General features: G+C 40.4%; 2 protein-coding genes across 4 annotated transcripts in view; one reads left to right on the top strand and one right to left on the bottom strand.

The window, feature by feature from the left end:
- Window positions 1–17,218, bottom strand: part of LOC139454210 (dihydroorotate dehydrogenase (quinone), mitochondrial-like) — a 30,313-nt gene extending 13,095 nt beyond the window's left edge. Inside the window, exons 1-5 of one of the 3 annotated variants that reach the window (XM_071235783.1) lie at window positions 17,086–17,218; window positions 9,991–10,200; window positions 9,055–9,254; window positions 7,259–7,329; window positions 325–441 (exon numbers count right to left, since the gene is read on the bottom strand). In XM_071235783.1, the coding sequence (XP_071091884.1) occupies window positions 325–441; window positions 7,259–7,329; window positions 9,055–9,254; window positions 9,991–10,200; window positions 17,086–17,121 (634 nt within the window). In that variant the 5' untranslated portion in view covers window positions 17,122–17,218. Of the gene's footprint in view, window positions 1–324; window positions 442–7,258; window positions 7,330–9,054; window positions 9,255–9,990; window positions 10,201–16,685; window positions 16,748–17,085 lie in introns of those variants that run through there. The other 2 variants (XM_071235784.1, XM_071235785.1) reach the window with 2 other exon arrangements.
- Window positions 17,219–17,417: 199 nt separating this feature from the next.
- The window catches only part of LOC139454212 (ATP-dependent RNA helicase DDX1-like), a 417,258-nt gene continuing 413,978 nt past the window's right edge, over window positions 17,418–20,697 (top strand). Inside the window, exon 1 of the mRNA XM_071235786.1 lies at window positions 17,418–17,461. Coding sequence (XP_071091887.1) covers window positions 17,446–17,461 — 16 coding nt within the window. The 5' untranslated portion in view covers window positions 17,418–17,445. The remainder of the gene's footprint in view (window positions 17,462–20,697) is intronic.

A 20,697-nucleotide genomic window follows, 5' to 3' on the forward strand; every position in this document is an offset into this window, starting at 1 on the left:
TTTTTCAACATGATGACTTATGCTGAATGTGACCACAGCTATTTTCAAGTAGGTGACATTTGGTGCGAAACTGGGGGTGGTGTGTTTAGCTTCCGGTACTCGGAAAAGGAGCTGGCTAAGCTAGTCATTTTTATTTTTTTTATTGCTGCTCTAAGGCCAAACTGTGCACACACGTACAGGTAATAGCTGTTGAATGCTTAGTTATTTAAAAAAAAATCATAACGTTACTATAGAAGTCTATGGGAAAACATTTGGTTGTGTGTAACCTAGAAACATTTCATTATTGATTCATAAAAGCACCATTTCGATCACAAAGCTCTATACCTTTACGCTCGACATTGTTCTTATTGTTGTCAGCGCTGTGTGCACACGATGTGTCAGTCCACAGATTTACATTCAACATGTTTCTTTGCTCACTCATTCGAGGCAGTGAACATGGCTCTATAACATAGAGAAACGTGTGGACTGAGTAGCAAGAAAACAGAGGGAAAAGATAGCATCAGTGAATGACAGTTGATGGTAGTCAGCTGATAGGTGAACATGACAGTAGATGGTAGTCAGCTGATGGTGTGAACATGACAGTAGATGGTAGTCAGCTGTATGTAGTGTATAGATGGTGTGAACATGACAGTAGATGGTAGTCAGCTGATAGGTGAACATGACAGTAGATGGTAGTCAGCTGATAGGGTGAACATGACAGTAGATGGTAGTCAGCTGATGGTGTGAACATGACAGTAGATGGTAGTCAGCTGTATGTAGTGTATAGATGGTGTGAACATGACAGTAAATGGTAGTCAGCTGATAGTGTGAACATGACAATAGATGGTAGTCAGCTGATAGTGTGAACATGACAGTAGATGGTAGTCAGCTGTATGTAGTGGATAGATGGTGTGAACATGACAGTAAATGGTAGTCAGCTGATAGTGTGAACATGACAGTAGATGGTACTCAGCTGATAGGGTGAACATGACAATAGATGGTAGTCAACTGATAGGGTGAACGTGACAGTAGATGGTAGTCACCTGTATGTAGTGTATGGATGGTGTGAAAATGACAGTAAATGGTAGTCAGCTGATGGTGTGAACATGACAGTAGATGGTACTCAGCTGATGGTGTGAACATGACAGTAGATGGTAGTCAGCTGATAGGGTGAACATGACAGTAGATGGTAGTCAGCTGATGATGTGAACATGACAGTAGATGGTAGTCAGCTGTATGTAGTGTATAGATGGTGTGAACATGACAGTAAATGGTAGTCAGCTGATAGTGTGAACATGACAGTAGATGGTAGTCAACTGATAGGGTGAACATGACAGTAGATGGTAGTCAGCTGTATGTAGTGTATAGATGGTGTGAACATGACAGTAAATGGTAGTCAGCTGATGGTGTGAACATGACAGTAGATGGTACTCAGCTGATAGGGTGAACATGACAGTAGATGGTACTCAGCTGATGGTGTGAACATGACAGTAGATGGTAGTCAGCTGATAGGGTGAACATGACAGTAGATGGTAGTCAGCTGATGGTGTGAACATGACAGTAGATGGTAGTCAGCTGATAGGGTGAACATGACAGTAGATGGTAGTCAGCTGGTAGTGTGGACGTGAAGTCAGCTGTATGTGGTGTATAGTCACGACAGTGTCCATGACATGTACTGGGATGTGGTGTATAGTCACGACAGTGCCCATCACATGTACTGGGATGTGGTGTATAGTCATGACAGTGCCCATCACATGTACTGGTATGTGGTGTATAGTCACGACAGTGTCCATGACATGTACTGGGATGTGGTGTTTAGTCATGACAGTGCCCATCACATGTACTGGGATGTATAGTCATGACAGTGCCGATCACATGTACTGGTATATGGTGTATAGTCATGACAGTGTCCATCACATGTACTGGTATGTGGTGTATAGCCATGACAGTGCCCATCACATGTACTGGTATGTGGTGTATAGTTATGACAGTGTCCATCACATGTACTGGTATGTGGTGTATAGTCATGACAGTGTCCATCACATGTACTGGGATGTATAGCCATGACAGTGCCCATCACATGTACTGGTATGTGGTGTATAGTCATGACAGTGTCCATCACATGTACTGGGATGTATAGCCATGACAGTGCCCATCACATGTACTGGTATGTGGTGTATAGTTATGACAGTGTCCATCACATGTACTGGTATGTGGTGTATAGTCATGACAGTGCCCATCACATGTACTGGGATGTATAGTTATGACAGTGCCCATCACATGTACTGGTATGTGGTGTATAGTCATGACAGTGTCCATCACATGTACCGGTATGTGGTGTATAGTCACGACAGTGCCCATCACATGTACTGGGATGTGCTGTATAGTTATGACAGTGTCCATCACATGTACTGGGATGTATAGTTATGACAGTGCCCATCACATGTACTGGTATGTGGTGTATAGTCATGACAGTGCCCATCACATGTACTGGTATGTGGTGTATAGTCACGACAGTGTCCATCACATGTACTGGGATGTGCTGTATAGTTATGACAGTGTCCATCACATGTACTGGGATGTATAGTCATGACAGTGCCCATCACATGTACTGGGATGTATAGTTATGACAGTGCCCATCACATGTACTGGTATGTGGTGTATAGTCATGACAGTGCCCATCACATGTACTGGTATGTGGTGTATAGTTATGACAGTGCCCATCACCTACTTGGATGTGGTGTATAGTTATGACAGTGTCCATCACATGTACTGGGATGTATAGTCATGACAGTGCCCATCACATGTACTGGGATGTATAGTTATGACAGTGCCCATCACATGTACTGGTATGTGGTGTATAGTCATGACAGTGCCCATCACATGTACTGGTATGTGGTGTATAGTTATGACAGTGCCCATCACCTACTTGGATGTGGTGTATAGTTATGACAGTGTCCATCACATGTACTGGGATGTATAGTCATGACAGTGCCCATCACATGTACTGGGATGTATAGTTATGACAGTGCCCATCACATGTACTGGTATGTGGTGTATAGTCATGACAGTGCCCATCACATGTACTGGTATGTGGTGTATAGTTATGACAGTGCCCATCACATGTACTGGGATGTGCTGTATAGTTATGACAGTGTCCATCACATGTACTGGTATGTGCTGTATAGTCATGACAGTGCCCATCACATGTACTGGTATGTGGTGTATAGTCATGACAGTGTCCATGACATGTACTGGTATGTGGTGTATAGTCATGACAGTGCCCATCACATGTACTGGTATGTGCTGTATAGTTATGACAGTGCCCATCACATGTACTGGTATGTGCTCTATAGTTATGACAGTGCCCATCACATGTACTGGGATGTGGTGTATAGTCATGACAGTGCCCATCACATGTACTGGGATGTATAGTCATGACAGTGCCCATCACATGTACTGGTATGTGGTGTATATCCATGACAGTGCCCATCACATGTACTGGTATGTGCTGTATAGTTATGACAGTGTCCATCACATGTACTGGGATGTATAGTTATGACAGTGCCCATCACATGTACTGGGATGTGCTGTATAGTCATGACAGTGCCCATCACATGTACTGGTATGTGGTGTATAGTCATGACAGTGCCCATCACATGTACTGGTATGTGCTGTATAGTTATGACAGTGTCCATCACATGTACTGGTATGTGCTGTATAGTCATGACAGTGCCCATCACATGTACTAGTATGTGGTGTATAGTCATGACAGTGCCCATCACATGTACTGGGATGTATAGTTATGACAGTGCCCATCACATGTACTGGTATGTGGTGTATAGTCATGACAGTGCCCATCACATGTACCGGGATGTGCTGTATAGTTATGACAGTGCCCATCACATGTACTGGGATGTATAGTTATGACAGTGCCCATCACATGTACTGGTATGTGGTGTATATCCATGACAGTGCCCATCACATGTACTGGTATGTGCTGTATAGTTATGACAGTGTCCATCACATGTACTGGGATGTGCTGTATAGTTATGACAGTGCCCATCACATGTACTGGGATGTGCTGTATAGTTATGACAGTGCCCATCACATGTACTGGGATGTATAGTCATGACAGTGCCCATCACATGTACTGGGATGTGCTGTATAGTTATGACAGTGCCCATCACATGTACTGGGATGTATAGTCATGACAGTGCCCATCACATGTACTGGGATGTATAGTTATGACAGTGCCCATCACATGTACTTGGATGTGGTGTATAGTCATGACAGTGCCCATCACATGTACTGGTATGTGGTGTATAGTCATGACAGTGCCCATCACATGTACTGGTATGTGGTGCATAGTCATGACAGTGCCCATCACATGTACTGGTATGTGGTGTATAGTTATGACAGTGCCCATCACTTGTACTGGGATGTGGTGTATAGTTATGACAGTGCCCATCACATTTACTTGGATGTGGTGTATAGTCATGACAGTGCCCATCACATGTACTGGTATGTGGTGTATTGTTATGACAGTGCCCATCACATGTACTGGTATGTGGTGTATAGTCATGACAGTGTCCATCACTTGTACTGGTATGTGGTGTATAGTTATGACAGTGCCCATCACATGTACTGGTATGTGGTGTATAGTCATGACAGTGTCCATCACATGTACTGGTATGTGCTGTATAGTTATGACAGTGCCCATCACATGTACTGGGATGTATAGTTATGACAGTGCCCATCACATGTACTGGTATGTGGTGTATTGTTATGACAGTGCCCATCACATGTACTGGTATGTGGTGTATAGTCATGACAGTGTCCATCACATGTACTGGTATGTGGTGTATAGTCATGACAGTGTCCATCACTTGTACTGGTATGTGGTGTATAGTTATGACAGTGCCCATCACATGTACTGGTATGTGGTGTATAGTCATGACAGTGTCCATCACATGTACTGGTATGTGGTGTATAGTCATGACAGTGCCCATCACATGTACTGGGATGTATAGTTATGACAGTGCCCATCACATGTACTGGTATGTGGTGTATAGTTAAGACAGTGCCCATCACATGTACTGGTATGTGGTGTATAGTCATGACAGTGTCCATCACATGTACTGGTATGTGGTGTATTGTTATGACAGTGCCCATCACATGTACTGGTATGTGGTGTATAGTCATGACAGTGTCCATCACTTGTACTGGTATGTGGTGTATAGTTATGACAGTGCCCATCACATGTACTGGTATGTGGTGTATAGTCATGACAGTGCCCATCACATGTACTGGGATGTGCTGTATAGTTATGACAGTGCCCATCACATGTACTGGGATGTATAGTTATGACAGTGCCCATCACATGTACTGGTATGTGGTGTATATCCATGACAGTGCCCATCACATGTACTGGTATGTGCTGTATAGTTATGACAGTGTCCATCACATGTACTGGGATGTGCTGTATAGTTATGACAGTGCCCATCACATGTACTGGGATGTGCTGTATAGTTATGACAGTGCCCATCACATGTACTGGGATGTATAGTCATGACAGTGCCCATCACATGTACTGGGATGTGCTGTATAGTTATGACAGTGCCCATCACATGTACTGGGATGTATAGTCATGACAGTGCCCATCACATGTACTGGGATGTATAGTTATGACAGTGCCCATCACATGTACTTGGATGTGGTGTATAGTCATGACAGTGCCCATCACATGTACTGGTATGTGGTGTATAGTCATGACAGTGCCCATCACATGTACTGGTATGTGGTGTATAGTCATGACAGTGTCCATCACATGTACTGGTATGTGGTGTATAGTCATGACAGTGCCCATCACATGTACTGGTATGTGGTGTATAGTCATGACAGTGCCCATCACATGTACTGGTATGTGGTGTATAGTCATGACAGTGCCCATCACATGTACTGGTATGTGGTGTATAGTCATGACAGTGCCCATCACATGTACTGGTATGTGGTGTATAGTCATGACAGTGCCCATCACATGTACTTGGATGTGGTGTATAGTTATGACAGTGCCCATCACTTGTACTGGGATGTGGTGTATAGTTATGACAGTGCCCATCACATGTACTTGGATGTGGTGTATAGTCATGACAGTGCCCATCACATGTACTGGTATGTGGTGTATTGTTATGACAGTGCCCATCACATGTACTGGTATGTGGTGTATAGTCATGACAGTGTCCATCACTTGTACTGGTATGTGGTGTATAGTTATGACAGTGTCCATCACATGTACTGGGATGTATAGTTATGACAGTGCCCATCACTTGTACTGGGATGTGGTGTATAGTCATGACAGTGCCCATCACATGTACTGGTATGTGCCTTTATAGTCATGACAGTGACCATCACATGTACTGGGATGTGGTGTATAGTCATGACAGTGTCCATCACATGTACTGGGACGTGGTGTATAGTCATGACAGTGTCTATCACATGTTCTGGTATGTGGTGTATAGTCATGACAGTGCCCATCACATGTACTGGGATGTGGTGTATAGTTATGACAGTGTCCATCACATGTACTGGTATGTGGTGTATAGTCATGACAGTGTCCATCACATGTACTGAGATGTGGTGTATAGTCATGACAGTGCCCATCACATGTACTGGTACGTGCTGTATAGCCATGACAGTGCCCATCACATGTACTGGTATGTGGTGTATAGTTAAGACAGTGCCCATCACCTACTTGGATGTGGTGTATAGTTATGACAGTGCCCATCACATGTACTGGTATGTGCTGTATAGCCATGACAGTGTCCATCACATGTACTGGGATGTATAGTCATGACAGTGCCCATCACATGTACTGGTATGTGGTGTATAGTTAAGACAGTGCCCATCACCTACTTGGATGTGGTGTATAGTTATGACAGTGCCCATCACATGTACTGGTATGTGGTGTATAGCCATGACAGTGTCCATCACATGTACTGGGATGTATAGTCATGACAGTGCCCATCACATGTACTGGTATGTGGTGTATAGTTAAGACAGTGCCCATCACCTACTTGGATGTGGTGTATAGTCATGACAGTGCCCATCACATGTACTGGTATGTGGTGTATAGTTATGACAGTGCCCATCACATGTACTGGTATGTGGTGTATAGTCATGACAGTGCCCATCACATGTACTGGGATGTGGTGTATAGTTATGACAGTGCCCATCACATGTACTGGGATGTGGTGTATAGTTATGAACTTCATGGTACCTGGTGTGGGGGTTGCCCTTGGATGCAGCCTCTGGTATACAGACTCATGGCCGTCACTGTTGAAGCCATATCTATGTCAACAGAGATAAAACATCGGATACAATATTCAGTCAACACAAGAAGGATTACCATGAAATCTGTCCAACAACATGGGTAGACCTATAGTTTATCTAATCCTGTTTATGTAGGTATGTTTTGTTCATGTATAAAGGAATGCATCATGATGTCAAACTTAATACATCTTCATGATCATGACTGAGGTGGGCTTTATGACAACAAAAGCGAAACAAGTGCCTTGAGATGCTCCTCTTGATTCTTCTGGAATCTATAAAACATTACCATGGCTATTAAACTAACATAGATATCTACACACCAGTCATTACAGTCACTATAACAGCATGTACATTAACTTTAGACATTGCTACATTGATAATTCTGTGAGCATTAGGGTCTACTGAATGACATGCTCTTTGTGGTTGGCAATGCTATTAGGGTATACTGAATGACATGCTCTTTGTGGTTGGCAATGCTATTAGGGTATACTGAATGACATGCTCTTTGTGGCTGGCAATGCTATTAGGGTCTACTGAATGACATGCTCTTTGTGGTTGGCAATGCTATTAGGGTATACTGAATGACATGCTCTTTGTGGTTGGCAATGCTATTAGGGTATACTGAATGACATGCTCTTTGTGGCTGGCAATGCTATTAGGGTCTACTGAATGACATGCTCTTTGTGGTTGGCAATGCTATTAGGGTCTACTGAATGACATGCTCTTTGTGGTTGGCAGTGCTATTAGGGTGTACTGAATGACATGCTCTTTGTGGTTGGCAATGCTATTAGGGTATACTGAATGACATGCTCTTTGTGGTTGGCAATGCTATTAGGGTATACTGAATGACATGCTCTTTGTGGCTGGCAATGCTATTAGGGTCTACTGAATGACATGCTCTTTGTGGTTGGCAATGCTATTAGGGTATACTGAATGACATGCTCTTTGTGGCTGGCAATGCTATTAGAGTCTACTGAATGACATGCTCTTTGTGGTTGGCAATGCTATTAGTGAGTGAGTGAGTATGGTTTTATGGCGCTTTTAGCAATATTCCAGCAATATCACGGCGGGGGACACCAGAAATGGGCTTCACACATTGTACCCATGTCGGGAATCGAACCCGGGTCTTCGGCGTGGCAAGCAAACGCTTTAACCACTAGGCTACCCGACCGCCCCACAATGCTATTAGGGTCAACTGAATGACATGCTCTTTGTGGTAGGCAATGCTATTAGGGTCTACTGAATGACATGCTCTTTGTGGTTGGCAGTGCTATTAGGGTCTACTGAATGGCATGCTGTAGTCATGGAAAGTACCCTGAAAACATGGTCATTCACATATAGTGAGTGAGTGAGTGAGTGAGTATGGTTCTATGCCACATTTAGCATTATTCCAGCAATATCACGGCAGGGAACACCAGAAATGGACTACACACATTGTACCCATGTCGGGAATAGAACCTGGGTCTTCAGCGTGATGAGCGATCGATTTAACCATAGACTACCCGACCGCCTGATACAAATATATATGCCTGAAAGAGTTGAGCAAAATTTTGTCGAGCTCTTTAGGGGACCAATCATCATTATCATAAAAATGTAGTGTCAAAGGTGAAACACAACCAACAATGACCAACATTCTAATCACTTGGCTTCAGGTAAACTAAAACTAGACATTTGTAATTGTTGTAGTTTGCTGCTAAAACTGCATTTGTTTCTGGGTGGATCCAGGATGCTGTGGCTGCTCACCTGTTAATGACAGCTTTATCTTTCTTCAACCTGAAGACTCGTGGCTTGGGATTACCCGGCTGAGGTTCGGGTGTGATGCTGCCGACTTCCACAAAGCCAAAGCCAACCTTCATGAGCCCCTCCACTGCCTCACCATGCTTGTCGAAGCCTGCAGCCAGGCCAACAGGGTTGCTGAATTCCAGGCCCCACACCTGGGTTTTCTGGCAACATAATATTCTGAAAATAATACCTGATTGTATTTTATTTTCACTACCTTTCCTGTTAAGAATAGTATGGTGTCTCACATTAGAAGTCCCCAGAGTCATTACGATAGTGAAGATAGTTAAACTTGGACATGCTTTTCACTCTTTGAACTCAAGAGTGAGTGAGTGTGGTTTTATGCCGCTTTTAGCAATATTCCAGCAATACAACTGCGGGGGACACGAGAAATGAGCTTCACACATTGTACCCATGTCGGGAATTGAACCCGGGTCTTCAGCATTAACCACTGGCTATATACTTGCCATACTGTACATCAACATTACCATGATTACAAGGAAATGTGTTTTGCTATTAAATGATGTGTTGAAGGACCAAGTGTAATGACTATCATATTTGAACATGTGCATGTTTATAGCTGGTGCATTGTTGAGAGCAATACAATATCATGTTACCATGGTTACATCATCAGAACAATAGGTAGACTTCAGCATATCAGTGAAGTTCCCTGAGTACTGATATTTCCCTCATTGCTTCCTGAAAACAGTGACGGGTATTTACAGAAAACCTACTTGAAACTTAATAGTTTGGATTATCAGTCACTCATAAATGAAAGTTGAAAGTAACTTCCAAAAGTCTCTGGATTCACCTACTTTATTTACTCGAGGAAAACTCCATAATGTATTATATATACTGTATGTATTAGCTGTAAGCTGGTCTCATTTCTGTATAGCATACCAGATTGGGTGAATCTGCAAGTGTAGGTTTTGGGACCATCTTGTACTTGGCAGCGATGACGGCTAAGTTGTGGGCTCGCTCTGCTCCAAGCCACTGCAGTGCTGGCATAGCCATCTCGCGGTAAAACTTCTCACTGCCATTGTACAGTGATATACCAAAGAAAGTCAAAGTCCCACCAGTACATACAAATACTGCTTGACCCAACTGTTTCTGAAATCATTACACATGTCAGAATTTAGTCACCAATGCAAATGGTAGTAGTGATGTATTATCAATGATAAACAAATAGCTCTAATTTATGCACATGCAACAACATAGATCATGATATATTATATACATATGTCACAAACCTATGGTATAAAACACATTTTACCAACTCAGTTCCAAAACAATGTGTACAATGACCAAGCAGGATGATGATGATGACTAACAGTTTTAGTCCACTTATTGTTATCTTTATAAGGATTAGTGGACTAAAACTGTCCCCAGTTACGATAACAATAACATATAGTAAATCCCTTAAAAGTGGCACATTTCTACTAGTCCTTACGATACCTTAACTATTGGGCAGTTTGGTAAGGACTAGGACTAGTGCCAATTTCTATCGCTGTAAACACATAGTCAAAATTGATACTTGAAATCATCTGATATGCTGAGCAGTCAAAGTTACTTCAGCGTTTCAGATTACCGTCAGTCAACAGTCACTGACCAAAAAAAATTGATTTGTACAGTCATGTACATTTTGTTTTAAGGAATTTAATAGTTGCATTGATATTTCTATACTGTAACAGAGCTGTGCTCCAATGATCAGGGGTGTCATTTAACAAGACTAAATTAATAATGAAAACGTGGAAATAGGTTCACAGGTTTATTACTATCAGCTAGTTGTAAGCATAGATGATAATAAAAGAATCCCAACCCCAATCTGTGCTGTCAAGGATTGCTGATTAAATACACGAGCAGCTTAGCAAAGGAACAGTATGACAGTAACACTTTGACAACATACAGAAAGATGCATAGACAGCCAATTATGTCGGCTGTGACCAGTAACACCTGAGTCAGTTACTCAACACTCTAATGAGTGAATAACCTCGGCTAGGTTAAATACCGCGAAATAACACAGAGGGCCTATTTAGCTCAATACAACCAGAGGAAGTCAGAACTAGATCAAAAGTGTCTTGTAATCACTTACTAACGAAAGATGATTTTCAAGTGATCACCCTGAAGCGAACCGATCCATAAAACGGCCTGATGGCAAAGACACAAGATCCTGACACAGGTATGTATACCAGCATGCAGGTTTATCATTTCCTATGGTAACTAATGCTTACTTCTATCAACAGGTTTGGTCATTTTGAAACAGACAATATGTCTAAGAACACAGACAGTTTAAGTGTTAGGTCTATTATTAGCTGTATATGTAGTTTTTCATTCTTATTTAAGTTAGGGTGGATAGGTGAGGCTGCCACATTATTATGTCATCTGATTTAATCAACACTGATTGGATCATTCAAACTCTTGCCCTCTTTCTTAATTCAAATCTGCACTTCACATTCACCCTTTGCACCAGCAAGACTGTGTTCTAGATTGTCTTGAGTGCCATCGACAATTGTAAATACCTCACAGGTTAGTTTTATCTTTTACATTGGTTCACAAGTGTGTACACCTTTACATGCTATAGTTGTATTGTTTGTTTATAAATATAACTAGTAAGTTAAACCTTAGTAATGGTAAATCTAACCTAAGTGTCATAATAATTCAGTCAGGTCTTAGTGAATTTAAAAGTATAGAATTTAATATAAAACTTATCAAATATGTCACCCAATTCATTCAAGTATTGTGAGTGAGTGAGTGAGTATGGTTTAACGCCGCTTTTAGCAATATTCCAGCAATATCATGGCGGGGGACACCAGTAATGGACTTCACACATGTCGGGAATTGAAACTGGGTCTTCGGCATGACGAGCGAACGCTTTAACCACTAGGCTACCCAACAGATGTTTGGATGCGTAACTAACAACTGTATCTAAGGCTGTTTGTAGACCTTTAGGGCTGTAACTGATAAGAGTAGTATCATCAGCAAGTAACACGCTTGGTAAACTAACATTATACATACATATCCCTGTATCTAACTGCCGAAGCTCAGTTATGAGGTCATTTATGTACACAAGAAAAAGCCAAGCTGAGATAACTCTACACTGACCTATACCTTGTCTTACAGCAAATACATCAGATTGCTCGCCCCTGTACTGAACACAGGCATACATGGAAGTATAACATTGGTCTAACAGAGACCACATTTTGCCTCTAATACCAAGATGATAGAGTTTTACAAAGAGACCCGAGTGCCATATTCGATCAAAAGCTTTCTCGTTATCTGGAAATGCTGTGTAGATACATGATCCCCTGTTAACATAACTTTGTACACATTCAATGAGGGCACAGCACCGTGCTCCTTCCTGAAGCCAAACTGCAACATATCGGGAAAATTACAGGCATTTCAGGATGTCCACGTTTCTAATCTTTCCATGAGAATTATCTCAAAAAGCTTACGAAGGCAAGATGTTAGCGTAAGGGCTTGATTTATCTTTTTTACCCTTATAAATAGGTGTAATTACCCCGTGTCTATAGGCTGCAGGTGTGCACTGTAATTTAAGAATAGCATTATATAGTAGTGCTAACTTCCGTACTAGCAGCTCACCACCAAACATCACATGTTCATTATCAATATTGTCAGGGCCAGGTGATTTGTTCCTCCTCAGTGCCTGTACCTATCTAGTCACTTCCTGAACCGATATTTCAGCACATAGTACATTATCAACACATGTGTTAGATTCATTACTGGAGGCTAAGTTCTCAATTTCCTAGTCAATACCCTGTTTATAGTCTTGATCGAACTGGTCAGTCATATGGTTTTGCTAGATCCACATAGTACCTACCCCAAAGCTGATATATGTCTGTGGGGGTTGTTACATTAAGGTCATCATATGTAAGTTTTTCAACTCCGATCTTCTGCTTACATAGTTTTCTCACAGATTCATAAAAACGTGTTCACATCAGTATCACAAGTTTTTTTCTAATTCCGAACAAAATCTCTTTGAATAGGCCTGCTTTGACTGTCTGTGACGACGTCAGAATTCTCGCTTAGCTTGCTTGTATGATGTATAAGAATGGAAATTATCCCCCCTTGGTTTATACTCTGATAACCATCTCCGCCTTGCAACTAGCATGTTATAATGGTCTGGTGTAGCCCATCCTGTTTCCAGTATGGCTTTAGAGGAGCCATGAAACTACCTACTGGTATAGACTGTCTACTGGCATCAATCATACATTTACTGATCCCCATATTAAATGATTCAATATCATCATGTGTATCTATTGATAAACAAGTCTCTGCATTGTTTAGCAATGTATCAAGACAGACCTTGTAGGAAGAGATCTCAATATTGGAAGCTTTGTCACATTTCACAAAACATGCTTCTTTAACCTTTTGCCTTACATTATCATTGTACGGTATCTACACATGGGAAGTGATCGGATACATCATAACTAGTGAATAGCACTTCATTTGAGCTAATGTTACTCTACAAATGGGAAGGAATCAGGATATAATCAATCAGAGACTTGTTTATGTTATCTTTGCTCCTGAAAGTATATGAGCTAATGGCTTGAATAGTATTCACTGAATAACGAGTGCCAACAAAGTGAGACAGAAGTTTGTCTCGTGGTAACATTAGACGCTTACATATATCCCAGTTGAGATCACCTAGGATAATTGTGTCACCCTGCACACACAACTCATCATATAAGTCAGATACTTCGTCTAGAGCCGTGCTATACGTAGAGTAAAGGGCATTAGGGGACAGAAGGCGACATGCAATCACGTACATGTCAGCGGCACGTGGGTGCGTTAACTTAACTGCAATACTACTGTCAGAGGACGAATGTAAACATTGCATCCTCCATTTAGAATGAGTGTTCTGTAGAAGAGCTATACCACCAGACCCTCTCGTGGAGGTACATGCATCGTCACATATGTAGGACAGAAGTTTACAACATTTAAGATCTTTGAATCTTTGAATATTGCATGTTTTTAGCCAGTTTTATAGTCTGGTAAAGTAGAGTTAATATGTTCGGTCTGATGAGACACACCACGCACATTCCAGGTCAACACACTTCGTGCCACCACAACAGACAACATAGTCAATATGAACATAGCCATTTTGTTAGTAGATGTTCCTTCTGTATTCTTGCTGTTGCTGTTGTTGTTGTAGTTGTTGTTGTTGTTTCGGATCAGTTTGACGCTGCCTTGGCACATAGTCTCAACACACAATGTCCTCAGGCCAGAAGTATTTGTCATTCACCATGACTTCATAATCATCTTGTGGCAAGTTCATCTGTACAGTATAAGTTTCAGACTTATCAAAGTGAATCCGTTTCATCATGAGAACAATCCCTCTCGTATGAAGACGGGAGACACCTTCTAGAGTGTTATACGATTTGCTGAGGGATTGTATGTGATAGCAGTATTGTTAGTAGTGGGTGTTAGTCTTGTTGGTAGTAGGACATACGTAACAGTAGAAGTAGGCCAGGATAAGTTAAGCTAGTTTAATTAGTTCTGTTACTTATTTGGAATTAGTTTACATTTAAGTATTGTTACGGGGGTGTAAACATAACACCTTTAAAAACTTCATCTGAAATTGTGTTTACTTCAGTCCGTGACATTTTGGTGTCAGCAGTGGGATGTTTAATTCATTTGTCCCCATTGATGTAACCCAGAACGACATTCTTTGTCAGAATCAAGGGTGGTAGGGTGTATTTCATTTATTGGTCAGATTAGGGTATTGTTTGGATTTAAATATTTTGGAGTGCCATACTATGTAGGAAAAGTTCCCGCTGGTAGCATTCACCATTTATGTTTGCCCAGAACTAAGCTTGCTGTGTTTAACTATACTTCTACCTTATACATGTATGTATTATCATCATAGAGCTAGATATGCATCTTGAAAAGATTATCAAAATGGGTCAGAGGTTAGGAACATTTGTGAAAGACCAACCAGAGCTAGAGAGAAAGAGAATGAAAGGCTGGAAAGAGGTAAGAGCAAGAAATTAGAATTGGAGACTTGGTAGACCTGGCTTGGTGGCGCTGTAATGTCGGCACCCTGGTGCCATACACCGGGTAGGAATGACTTTGCATACTGTATACTACATCTATTGAATTTGACTTGCATATTACACTGAGACATGTGTCTATAACATATTTGATTTGATTTGTATGTATGAAGTATGTTGTAGTTGGAATTTCTCGTTTGTATTTCATTTAAGTGATGTAATGGTATCTTTTATAGCTTCATGGATATTGTACGAACCTGTATTTATTGAATGATATATTGTTTCAGAGTGTGTTGTTGAGGTCAGACACTTGCCGAATAACCACTGTCGTGCACCCTTGTTTCCATCCACACACTAATCTAGTTACATTTACATCATACTTTCTATATCACATGGAAACACTGTCAGGGGCTGTTGTGACTTATTTTAGCGATTTTCTTATCGTAAAGTTCATTGACCAGAATATTTATATTTGGCCAATCATGAACAGTATTGCATTAATTTGTTATAATGGTTCATCTTTTTGAAACTTTCAGACATTGGCCTTTTGACTTTTGCCATTCACTCATTACATTTCATTTGGTCCAAGTCTTTTAACCTATATACAGATTTTTGTGTCACAATCTCAGTACATGACAGAAAGATCCATGATTTTGCAGTATAGCCATAATATCTCACATGTTTAGTCTTAAAGGACTATATGTCTGGTCAAAAAGGTCCACTGTCAAAAAAGACCAGTGAATATGAGATTGGCAAAAACAAAATAAGGTCCTTTGTGTTATGTGGCCGTGTATGTTGTATCTTTATTTCTGGTGACAGCAAGTGGCAATTTGAGTGAGGCACTCGCATAAGATTGGCCTTGGTAGTGACCTTGATACAGTTTCAAGGCAGTATTTTCTTGAAAGCTGGCTGTACATATATAAGAGCGAGAAGAGGAGGATTTGAGACCTTCAATATTTCTTACTATGACAGTATGACCTGACTTGTATCTACCTACCAACACTTGCCCTGAGCACACAGGGTACCTGTCAGAAAAACACCAACTGTTCTGTCCATTTACAAGAACTTGACCATGTGCCTCATTGGGGACATTCAAGTCTGGACATTTACTGGACATTTGAGACTGCACTAACTTGGTAATTAGGACCTGATATAATTATATTGCTGCCGACACATAAATTTGACCCTTTGTATCAGATATCTGACTAACTGTTTTGTGTTTTATGATTGTAAACCTTATCCTGCATACTTCAATATAATTTGCGGATTGATCATTGATCTTATGTGATTATTTATTGATTTCACAATTTAGTTCTGTATGTTTAGTTTGGGGAATCACCATGTAACATATGTTAGCTTTATGCTATTTAAAAAAAGAAGTTATATAAATTCACACATGATACATATACATTAACATACATGGATTGAGCAATCATGTAACATCATTGTATGACTTGTCCCATCACTACAAACACTGAGTGGATAATCTGTGTATTCATCTGTGACAATAACCATGGTAACTGCATAATAGAGGACCATTTCTAATTTAGGAATTGGATTCAGTCAATTATATCAATAACATACCTCCTGCATCAGCAAATCTTACATTATTTAGACTCCTGGAACATATGGATGAGACATTTGGTAATCAGACTGGTAGAGGCTTCTTTTTACTTCCACAACTTTTCCTTGAGAGTTGAGATCTTCTAATAAGAGACAGCTAGAACTCTAGATTATTACAAATCAAGTAAATGCATCTTTTATCAGCTGTTTATATACTACTATTAAAAATACCACTTTCTGAAGACATGAACGATCTACTGCAACTTCAATGATTGAGTATCAATGTTGGCAGTTCGTCTTGCAAGTTGCTTACGCAACGACTTCTAAGTCGAGGTCACGATGGTTATCTCCCTTGATGTTTGCTCACCAACTTACATGCTATTCATATGTATACAACACCGTCCTAAACTATAATTCTTACCCAGAAGATGCCTGGTGGTGGTGATAGGCCGTTCATATTAATAGCACAAGCACAGGATCCAAAGAGGGTACAATAATAAATATTAGATCAAATTGACAGGTGCCCGTTTTCCGAGACTAACTTTCGTCCGCCATGATAGTTATAGTCAGCGCAAATTAGTTGCGTATTTACCTTTATGTTGGGGAAAATAAACATACTAATATGTGTGAACTTCTATTAACAACAAATTGGACAACTGGACAACACTTATGAATTATCTGACACGAATCGATGAAAATACAAACATTTCTAATACATAATGAAAATATCCCCTCTGTTACGCACTCTGCAAGTAACTGTTGGCTTTGCTGACTTGGCAAGATGACTGCTTTCGAAGGCAAGCACGCGTTTCTTAGTACAATCTTTGACTTCTGGTAGTTTTTCGTCTCTTATTGATACTTTTCTTCAATGACAGTTTAATGTCTATGACGAGGTTAATATAAATGTGCTGCTGTCATTCCTAATTAGGCCGGCTGTCATAATATAGAAGCATCGATGTCCGTCTGACTTGCCAACAAAATAATGTTTGATTTCTTGAACTTTTTAAAGTGTTATGAACCTAAAAACTTGAACGGTTGAATTCTTTTACCCGTGAAGATCCGGGGTAGAATACGTCTTCAGCAACCCATCCTTGCCGTCAAAGACAACTATCGTATTCGACTTAATAAGCGCCCAGGCCGCTCTCAAAATTAGAAATGGGGGGCTCTTATTAGAATAATATTTTGGTGAAAAAAAAAACAGATTTGAAAGATCGTAAATTTCGTGGTTTATGCTGACAGCCTGTAATGATACAAAAGAAAAGTCTGTGTGTATTATACACAACAGGTATATTATCCAAAATTTAATTGCCCATAATTAAGGGTGCATATAACACACAAGTGGGTATTATACAGGAATAGATAAGTCTTGTGTACATTGATCAATTGAAAGGGGTGCTAGCCAGTGTATCAGCAAATATCGCCATGGGCGCTTATTCCGTCAAATATGGTATATATCCTTGTCGAAAGAGGCGACTATATAACGGGATCGCTGACTTGGTTGATATGCATGTCATCATATTCAAATTTGCGTGGATCGATGCTCATGATGTCAATTATTGGATTGTCTGGTCCAGGCTTCATTATTTACAGACTTCCCTCATAAAGCTGGAACATTGCTGAGTGCTGCGTTAAAAAATAAACAAACAAAACATATGAGTTAAAATTACTATGAGAAGTAAATTTGACATTTTTGAGTGTAGCGGGGTGAGGCACGTCAGCCAAATGTCACTGATTTCATCTTGTGATAAAGGCCACTGGAGGTCAAGCAAAAATAGCACCTTCTTATTATAATGAAGATAAAAAAAGATTATGGAGTAGGGCTGGGTCCTCATTTTTGACCTGGGTACCCAACCCCTTATTACTCGACCCTACCCAGGTACCTGCTGTAGGTCTCAAGAGTTGCGTACAAAATGTCCTGATTGGGAATTGTTTTAATTAGGGCCTGGCGAGATGTATATACAGAGGTGTAAACAATCTGTGGTTAGGTATACACAGAAGTTGACTGAAGCTTTATCTTTATTCAAACATATAAAAATCAAAAGGAATACATTCATAGTCAGAAAGAATGTGAACATTAGTGACTTGAAGTTTAACCATGGAGAATTTTTGTCATGTCATGTTACTAATCATGTAGAGAATTTTTGTCATGTCATGTTACTAATCATGTATACACTAGTTACCCATCCCAGCCCTTTTATGTAGAAGTATTTTTGCTTTATTCTTGGTAACATTGGTTCTACTTTTGTCAGCACTAATCTCATTGTCATCTATTGATTCTATTTTTGTCGTCTGGCATGAAATCCTTGGCAATCTGAAAATATATCTTAAAACATGAAATACACATCATGGAAAATACAAGACTTTAAATCTTTAAAATATTATCTTCTATTTTTGTTTTGAAATGTTGAAGTTGGAAATATTGGGTACTCCTTTATCCATCTGGTTTTCTTCAGCATCAGTGCTCCAGATAAGCTGCATATCTGCGTAAAATACGCATCAGAAATGCAGAAATACGCAGTAAAATAAAATCCAAGTGTATAAAATACGCAACAAACATTACAGATATGCTACAAAAATAAAACTTGTGCGTATCATCAAAATATTGTAATGTAACCCTGCATATTCAATTAGCAAATCAGCAACTTATTTTGAAATTATAAACGCGCATTCCATCAACCTTGCCAAACTCCACGATGACAGTTACATCATGATTATTTGCCATCACACTTTCTTGTGGAAGTATCGTGGTATTTTTGAGTCCGATAAAGCTCTCGAACCCGCACAACACCAGTTTGCAGGGACTTGATGAATCGTATTTTTAAATATTTAACTTAAATACCCACATGTGTACAAACTAGTGGGTAACAGAAATTTGAATACCCAGATAGAATTACTGATACCCAATGATTTTAAAATGCATGGGTAAAATACCCACAGAACCAAAAGCTTATCTGGAGCTCTGAGCATGTTCAGTAGTATCTTCTGACTGAATCGAGCAACATACCATAGAAAGTCCAGTATAACAAACAGGATATGTCCACTGGTTGCATTCATCACATTATATGGCATGTTGATTTTTCCTGTCTTCTTGCATACAACACATCAAAAAAACTTTGTGAAGAATGATCTGACAGCACCCTGTCATGCATCTTAAATACATTACACTGAGTAAAGGTACTTACAACTTCAAAGTATGCAATGTTTTCACAATAATTTTATTTGAGCCCCCCAATCAGAGTCAGCGAGTAAATAGGAGTAGAGGATAATGAACACGGCGCTTGCGCCTGTGTTCTATACCAAGCGCTTGTGCTTATGTCAACGCCTGCCACACACCAGATGCCAGCGACTCTATCTAAGCGACTCAGGCTGTGCTGGTTTTTTTTAAAGCAAAGAATCAGCTACCTGGATAACCCAACTGTTCCTTGACCATCCCACCAATCTTTACGATTGTGCGGGTCAAAGATGAGGATAAGCTCCTCTTGTGCTCTGTATGCGGTTCATTCCCGTTTCTCAAGTGATCCATGTTCAAAGTCAGACTCAACACCATATCACCACATTTTATATGCAGTCACCCTGCAGTCATTCCGCAGGCATACGAAATTGCTAACATTGATTCTCAGATAGGGAATATTCCTCATGAGATCAGAGAGGTCGCCTCAACAATGGCTCTACACAGGAACTGTTTTATCAGAGTAATCATGGAAGGATGTTTTTAGAGGTCAGACGTTGTCTTTGCTTGCTATTATCTAAGAGATGTGGCACTTGCAAATGTTAAAGGTGTATGTATCTTTGGCCCTCTGGTAGTAGCCCAGCAGCTGAACAACCCCCAACGCAATAATAAACTCCTCCTGTCCAGCCATACCTGACACACGCAGTGTTTTGACACGCCCGATAGGGGGATTATCAGGGTCATAGCCTTGGTTCAGTAACTCAGTTTTTAGAGTGTAGCTTACGCTACTTTCTTCTTACTGTTTGATTACCTGGACGTAACCTCATTTCTCATTTCGCTCTGATTGAACGAGTATAACCGTTC

This window comes from Haliotis cracherodii, unplaced genomic scaffold (genome assembly GCF_022045235.1).
Source record: "Haliotis cracherodii isolate W230 unplaced genomic scaffold, xgHalCrac1.p SCAF_10, whole genome shotgun sequence".
Classification (NCBI taxonomy): Eukaryota; Metazoa; Mollusca; class Gastropoda; order Lepetellida; family Haliotidae; genus Haliotis; species Haliotis cracherodii.